The 7,880-nt window shown below is 55.4% G+C and overlaps 1 protein-coding gene across 1 annotated transcript; it reads left to right on the forward strand.

Annotated features, from left to right (window-relative positions):
* Nucleotides 1-820: 820 nt before the first annotated feature.
* Nucleotides 821-6,327, forward strand: LOC103187754 (vasoactive intestinal polypeptide receptor-like). The gene is made up of 12 exons (XM_042343457.1): nt 821-923; nt 1,566-1,673; nt 2,057-2,160; nt 2,682-2,779; nt 3,117-3,246; nt 3,440-3,650; nt 3,851-3,911; nt 4,429-4,495; nt 4,933-5,024; nt 5,345-5,474; nt 6,008-6,049; nt 6,145-6,327. The coding sequence occupies exons 1-12, from the start codon at nt 821-823 to the stop codon at nt 6,325-6,327; spliced, it is 1,329 nt and encodes a 442-aa protein (XP_042199391.1).
* The last annotated feature ends 1,553 nt before the right edge of the window (nt 6,328-7,880 follow it).

Consider the following 7,880-nt stretch of genomic DNA (forward strand, 5'->3'; position numbering starts at 1 on the left):
AGTGAAATCCCCACAAACCGCCGTGAAGTGAGCAACTGATTGTATCTGGGAGGGATTGTCAGCCAGGACACTGAGAGAGAGAGAGAGAGAGAGAATGAGAGAGGGAGGGAGGGAGAGAGAAACCCTTCGCTTTGCGAATAGTGCCCCAGGATCCACTTGAACCGGGCACAGACCAAAGTGACCGAGAGTCTGAAGTCCACAGCGAGAATCCAGGTGAGAAACGGTCACTAAAACTGTCAAGTCAATGCCCTCCAGTCGGGGGACCCAGTTACAGAGCTTCGGGACGGAGATGGGAACAAATTCCAACACGGGAACCGGCCTCGGGGGTCAAAGCCAAAATCCGAACCATCAGTCTCGCAAATTGTACGTGTGGACGAAGAGACTCGGGAATGAGCGTGGGAGAGAGAATCGTGTCAGCCAGAGGGCTGGCCCCGAGCTTTGGGTATCAGAGGCCTGGGGAGCGTGTGTTATTGTGGGAGGGAAGAGCAGACCAGATCCATTGGTGGATGACATAATGCCTCCTTTCCCCCCCCCCCACCCAAATTTGGCGGATTCTGGAATTTCCCGATTCGTCTCTTAGGAATTCTCAAACACCGGAATTTCCTGACGGGGTCTGACCCGGTTCTCACACTCATACGACTGGGATTAACGGGATGTTTGTTCCCTGTAGACGTGTTCAGGGCTTTGGAATTTCCTCCTGACGTGAAAGGCGCTTTATGGATGTAACTTGTTGTTGTTGTTGTTGTAGTTGTTGTCGTGCGCGAGGAGGTTGGCAGATTTCAGGCTAAAGCCGTTGGTTCCCGCGGTGTCGGTGTCGACGATGCAAGCAGACTGCGAGCTGCTGCTCGAGTTCCAGGAGGGGGCAGAGAGATGCCGGGCCATGGACATCGCGACAAACATGTCCGCTGCCCGCTGGCACCTTGGTGAGTCAGCCACCCCCGCCCGCCGACAATCACCGAGCTGCCGCCTCCGTCCAAGCCTTGCACGTGGCTCCCTCTACCGGGGAGACGCTGCCAGCCCCCTTCTCACATCCTTTACCATAGTAATGTTCCCACCCACTCCGAACCCACCCACTCCGAACCCACCCACTCCGAACCCACCCACTCCGAACCCACCCACTCCGAACCCACCCACTCCGAACCCACCCACTCCGAACCCACCCACTCCGAACCCACCCACTCTGAACTCATTCGATCTCTGCTTCCGAACTTCAATCCACGACTGTTTGTGGGGACACTCTGTGCGCAATTGGCTGCTGCGTTTCACCCACAAAATACACAGTCACTTCGCTTTACAGTATATCCTGTGAAGCCCTTTGAGACGTCTCCAAGACGTGATAAGGCACTGTATCAAATGCCAGGATGGTTATCATTATTATTCCCCAGTCACTCGCTCACGCCTCTCCTCCCATTCCCTGCCTCCCTCCCTCACTCTCTGCTCACTCTGAACTCACTCACTCGCTCTCTCTCCTCATTCACTCGTGCCTCTCCTCTCCTCCCATTCGTTCCCTCCCTCACTCTGTCCTGCGACCGTTCTCATTCCGGGTTTCCTCCCCTTCACCGCAGGCTGCCGCTCCAAGTGGGACAATGTCTCGTGTTGGCCAGCGTCCGCCATTGGAGAGATCGTGGTGCTGCCGTGTCCCAGATTCCCATCGCTGTTCACCCGCACAACAGGTGAGAGAGACCTCAATGTCCTCCACCTCAGGGACAGAGGCACACAAAACCATCACAGACAATCGGCTTCTGCGATCACCACCTGGAAGAGATAATAGAGTAGAGAGCTCCAGTGGTGGGGAGCGAGCCCCAGCACAGACACGATGGGGGGGGGGGGGGGGGAGAGAGGGAGAGCAGGGAATGGGGTTAGAGTAGAGAGCTCCAGTGGTGGGGAGCGAGTCCCAGCACAGATACGATGGGGGTGGGGGGAGAGAGAGGGAGAGCAGGGAATGGGGTTAGAGTAGAGAGCTCCAGTGGGGAATGCGATAGAACGGATGTTTTGGGAAACTGGATGGACCGGTGGTTTGTTCCTGCGATCGATCCCGTTTTTCTGTTTGAAACAGGGAACATCAGCCGTCGCTGCACCAGCGAGGGATGGACTGACCTGTTCACCTCCTACTCCGCTGCGTGTGGCTACAACCCCAACAACACGGAGCCTGATGTCAAGGTCAGTCCCACCAACTGTCCCGCGCTCAGTATTGGGGTTTCTGTCCTCACTGGTGGGGGTTCAAAGTGCATTCACTGTGTGGAATTATCACATCCATCGCCTTTTCAAACCCGGAATGTGTATAAATACACCAGGTTTACTCCCAAGATGATTTTAATGAATAATAATGAACAATAATAATAATAATAATAACCCTGGCATTTGTTGCAGCGCCTGATCACGTCTTCGCGACGTCTCAAAGCGCTTCACAGAATATACTGCAAAGTGAAGTGACTGTGTATTTTGTGGGCGAAACGGGGCAGCCAATTGCGCACAGCAGCGTCTCCCCCCCCCCCCCCCCCACACAAACAGTCGTGGAGTGAGTGACCCCAATTTTTTTTTTGAGGGATCATTACCCCGTGTTAAACCCCTACACTGCGGGACCGGCTACAGAGGGAATAAAATAGTAAAGCGCGATCTGTTCGAGTCAGCGGCCGTTTTCCTGTGTCCTGACGTGTTATTGCTCTGTGTTGTGCGGACAGGAAGCGTTCCTAGAGCGCGTGAAGCTCAGCTACACAGTGGGCCACAGCCTTTCCCTGATCTTCCTCACCGTTGCCCTGTTCCTCCTCTGCCTCTTCAGGTAAAACTCACTGACATATCCCGCGCTGACCCGGGCTGTAAGCGGGGAGCGTAGGGTCTGTATTGCGGACAAAACACAGGGGCCAATTATGCAGACAGCAAACGTCCCATAAGCAAACGGCCAATTTATTTGGGTGGTGGGTGGGTGGGGGGGATTGTCGGCCAAGAGAGAGAAAGTCCCTTCTCTTCCCCCGACGTTGCCGTGGAAGGGAACTTTACCGTCTGACGCACTCGGCTGCCGTGTGTTCTCGGTCCTGAGCGTTTATCTGCGTGGGACACGAGCCTCTGGTCCCGGCCTTGGTCACGATCGCTGTCTGTTGCTCTGGCCTCGGCCCCAGGAAACTCCACTGCACCAGGAACTACATCCACATCAACCTCTTCCTCTCCTTCATCCTGAAAGCGGTCTCCGTCTTCGTGAAGGACGCCATCCTGTTCGGCAGCGAGACCGATCAGTGCAGCCCGTCAACGGTGAGCGACAGCTTCACACATAATAATAATAACACAATAATAATAACAATAATCCTGGCATTTGATACAGCACCTTATTACGTGTATCTGTCGAGTGCAGAGGGGGGTGGTGGGAGGTGGGTGGGTGGTGGGGGGGGGTGGTGGGTGGGAGGCTGGAGGGGGGCTGGTCTGACCCACGCTCTGTCTGTTACAGACGTCCTGTAAAGTCGCCATCGCCTTCTTTCACTTCAGCGTCACCGCAAACTTCTTCTGGCTGCTGGCGGAGGCCGTGTACCTGCACACGCTCATGGCCGTCTCCTTCTTCATCGACAACGAGCACTTTGGCTCCTACTTTGCCATCGCCTGGGGTAAGGGTGGCTGCCCCTCAACCACCTGCCCCTCAACCACCTGCCCTTCAACCACCTGCACGTCACCCCCCCCCCACCCCCGTACGCATTATACACGCATGCCCCAGGCCTCTCACTCGCCCGACACATGCATCATACGTCCCACAGCTGTCCTGTGACTGTTGTCATTCTCTCTCTCCCTCTCTCCCCCTCCCTCGCTCTCTCCCCCCCTCCCTCGCTCTCTCTCCCCCTCCCTCGCTCTTTCTCTCTCACTGTAGGGGCTCCGGCATTGATCACACTCACCTGGTCGCTGGTGATGCTGCATTACGATGATGTGGGGTAAGAGAAAACGGGAGGCGGGAGGGGAAGGCGGGAGGACAATATAATGATAATAAATTATAATCTTTGCCTGGCTATAGCGCCTTGTCACGTCAGAAGGATGTCCCAAAGCGTTTCAATGTGAAGTGGATCGACTTGACTTTTGTGGGCAGAATGTGTTTGCGCTCAGCAAAGCCCCACAAAGAACCGTGGACGGCGTGACCAATTTTATTTGTTGGCCAGGACACCGGGAGAGAAAGAGATAGCCGAGAAGACCTGAAGGATGGCACCCCCGACAAGGCACCGCCCCCCCCCCCCCAACACTCCCCAGCGCTGCAATGGAGCATCGGCTTAGACTACGTGATTCTGAGTCCCGACGTGGGGGCTTGAACCCACAACCTTCTGACTCAGAGGCGAGAGAGAGAGAGAGAGAGAGATAGAAGGGGGAGAGAGGGAGAGGGGGAGAGAGGGAGAGGGGGAGAGAGAGCGTCAGGCTGACAAGTACGAGGTCGGGCAGTGACTCTTTGCTCTATTCCAGGTGCTGGGATTCCATTCGGTCTCCATACTTCTGGATCATAAAAGCTCCGATCTCGCTGACAATCCTGGTGAGTGTCCGTGTCTCCGGGGGTTCCTGGGGGTTGGGGGGAGGCGGTGTGGGGGGGGGAACAGGACTTTGCGCAGTTTACCATCTTTGTCTGCTCCCTCCGCTCAGTACACTCCCCGCCCGGCCTCTCTGCCTCCACCCTTAGGAACCCTGTCCCCTCACCTCGTTCCCCGAGCCTCCTTCAAGGAACATCTTAAGACCCTCATATTTGACCACGCTTTCGGCCACTCTCCTACCCCCACCCTCCGACCCCCACACACCTAACCCCTCCCTCCGACACCCACCCTCCCTGCCCTCCACCCTTCCTGATCCCAACCCCCAGCTCGGGTCCACATTCCCTGACCAGTTCAGCTGTCCTTGGGACTGTCCTCCTGACCTGAGGGGTGCCGTGTAAATGTAACGTGTTGCCATTGCTCTCACACGTGTCTCTTCCTTCAGGTGAACTTCCTCCTCTTCATCTGTATCGTCCATATTCTGGTCCAGAAAGTCTACTCATCGGACAATCGCATCTCTGAATGCCGGCAGTACCTGTGAGTACTCAGGTGGTTAGACTCCAACAGTTTTTATACCCCAACGCACACTCTGGCTCCAACCCTTGGCTCTCGCCAGCCTGCGTCTATAATACTCTCCAGGGTTAGGTAACCAGGAATGCAACCCTCCAGGGAGAGAGGAGAGCGCTCGTTTGAGAAACTCTCGTGACAGAGGCGCAACAGCACTTATTCTGGCTATAGTTGAACTTTGCACTTCCCCTGCGCAATGGACGTGGGGCGGGATATCTCTCGGCTCACAGTGGGGACCCCGCTCGCTTGCGCCTGCGCTCGAGCTCACGGCGTGCGTTTTCCTCCCGCAGGAGGCTGGCCAGATCCACGCTGTTCCTCATCCCTCTCTTCGGTGTGAACTACATGGTCTTTGTCTTCGTCCCCCACCACCTCAACAGCTACGTGCAGCTGGTCTTCGACTTGACACTCGGTTCCTTTCAGGTGTGTAGCGCCATCAGCTCAGACTCGTGGCAATAATTGTGGGGTGAGGAGACTTGCTTAAGGTTTCGCCCCCTGAGTCCTCTCGCTTGTGAGGCGAGCGTGGACGCCACAGTACAGGGACTCCGTGTGTGCACAAAGCCTTCGGGGGGGGTGGGTGGTGGGTGGTGGAATAAAGATGCCATGTTTCATCACCGTAATTGTACTAATTATCACGAGCGACAAGGCTCGCGTGTCTCACCTTGTAAGTTTCTCGAGCACCGGCTCTTGGCTGACTCCCATGTTCTAACGTTTCGGTCTGTTAATAACAGGAGCCGACAGCCCGGCTGGGATTATTAATTGACCAGTCAGCGGTCCATTAAGTGGTTCATCTCTTCTCGCCCACCTCCAAACTCTCTCCATTTACAGGCCTTCTCTCCCGGTCTCTCTCTCCCGGTCTCTCTCTCACTGTGTCTCTCTCCCGGTGTCTCTCTCCCGGTGTCTCTCTCTCTCGGTGCTCAATGCTTCTCACACAGCGGTTTGTTTTTTCTTCTCAGGGTTCCATTGTGGCCACCTTGTATTGCTTCCTAAATGGAGAGGTAAGGCCCCCCCCCGTCTCTCTCTCTCCCCTCGCACTGGGTTGTCGCTGTGTAGGTACAGGTTAACATCACTGTGTCACTCTCTCACTGTGCAGGTACAGGGCGAGCTGGCTTGCAGGTGGCAGCAATGCTGTGTCCAGTGGTATCTGCCGGCCAAGGCCAGGTATGGCCTGCCCCCCGCGGAGAGCTCCAAGGAGGGCACCCAGCTCTCGCTGGTGGCCAGCTACAGCCCCCCCATCAGGGCCGACAATCCGGAGACCGGTTCCAGCCTCGTCTAGCACCGGAGCCAGCCAGCCAGCGAGAGAGAGAGAGCGAGAGAGAGCGATCATCTGGGTCTGGGTAAAAAGATGACACAAACTGCTCGCGTTCCACCAACTCCAGAAGCGATAAAGTGCTCACCATCTGTCAGTCCGATCCTTATCCAAATTTGACATTGTTGCTCCTGTACCTGTTAGATGACAAGACTTCAGTAAGTTTACCACAGCTCTGCTGAAACACAGCCCGGCCCCAGGCACAACAACTACAACAACCACCACCATAAAATTACAGTTACGCAGCACCTTTCACAGCGAGAGGACGTCCCAAGGGACTGGACAGTCAGGGATTTGCTCCTGTGCTGGGGGGGTGGGTTTGGGATCAGGTTGGGGTGGAGGGCAGCAAGGGTGGGGGTAGGAGGGTGGCCAAAGACACGGTCGAAGAGGAGAATCTTGAGACGGGCCTTGAAGGAGGCGAGTTCCAAAGGTTGGGGACAGAGAGACTGAAGGCCCGACCACCGATAGTGGGGTGGGGCGGGACAGGCCGGGCGGGGGACGTGGAGCAGGCCAGACCGAACAAGTTGATATGGCGTCTCCCTGAAGAAACAACTCAGCTCTGATCTCTGGTGAGCGGATGGCAGAGCCGGGCTGACCACTGCTGGAAGTCCAATCAAACCAGAAATAAGTCGCGGTTTCCTGGTGATCCGGACTGGAGGCAGGATCTCTGGGCAGAGGTGGGAGTTTTAGGAAGGCTTTGAAGGATTTGGGGAATGGAATACCAGAGAGCGTGTTTCAGGCAGTGGATTAACACGTCTCCAAAGACACTCATGGAAATGAGCCCAAGTAACACAACTCAGAGTCATGCTCACATTCCCGAATTCACGACAAGTAGTAATCCTTACATTTGATACAGCGCCTCTAGAAGTCCTCAAGTGCTTCACAGAATATACTGTAAAGTGAATTGACTGTATACTTTGTGGGCGAAATATATTATTCTGATTAGCTGAAATGTAAATCATTTGACAAATTGTGCTCAAAGGCCCTGTGGGTGTTTTTCTCGGACGTGGATCTGAAGTTACTGATAAGGTTAGGCCGGGCTGTTATTGGGAGAACATCACAGGAGCGATTAAACCCATCCCAGTCACAGACCCCCCCCCGTCACTGTGAAGCGTTGAGATGTGTACATTTATATATAACGCCTTTCACGTCTGGAGATCGTCTCAAAGCTCTCCGCACACTTGCTGACGGGAGCCCCCAGTCGCGCGCACACAACTCCTCCCCCACCGCCACCCCCACCCCCACCCTCTCCGCTTGTCCACACAGGGACAACTCAACCACAGAGCCCCGCAAGAGTAACGGAGCTGAAACGGTTAAGGTTTCCCGGCTGTGGAGGGAAACTGGGTTAAAGCGCGTCGCGTGGCAGTGGCACACTCGATCCAATTAGTTTCCAGTTAACCCCGGACGCAACTTTTGTCTCGATTGATTAGTGTTTTAAGTGCAGCGTCTCAGAAACGGCCTCTGGGGTAAAACATTCAGCCAAACCACTGGGCGAGAGCCGGTCGGAGATTCCGGTCTCA

Source organism: Callorhinchus milii, unplaced genomic scaffold (genome assembly GCF_018977255.1).
Source record: "Callorhinchus milii isolate IMCB2004 unplaced genomic scaffold, IMCB_Cmil_1.0 Scaffold23, whole genome shotgun sequence".
Classification (NCBI taxonomy): domain Eukaryota; kingdom Metazoa; phylum Chordata; class Chondrichthyes; order Chimaeriformes; family Callorhinchidae; genus Callorhinchus; species Callorhinchus milii.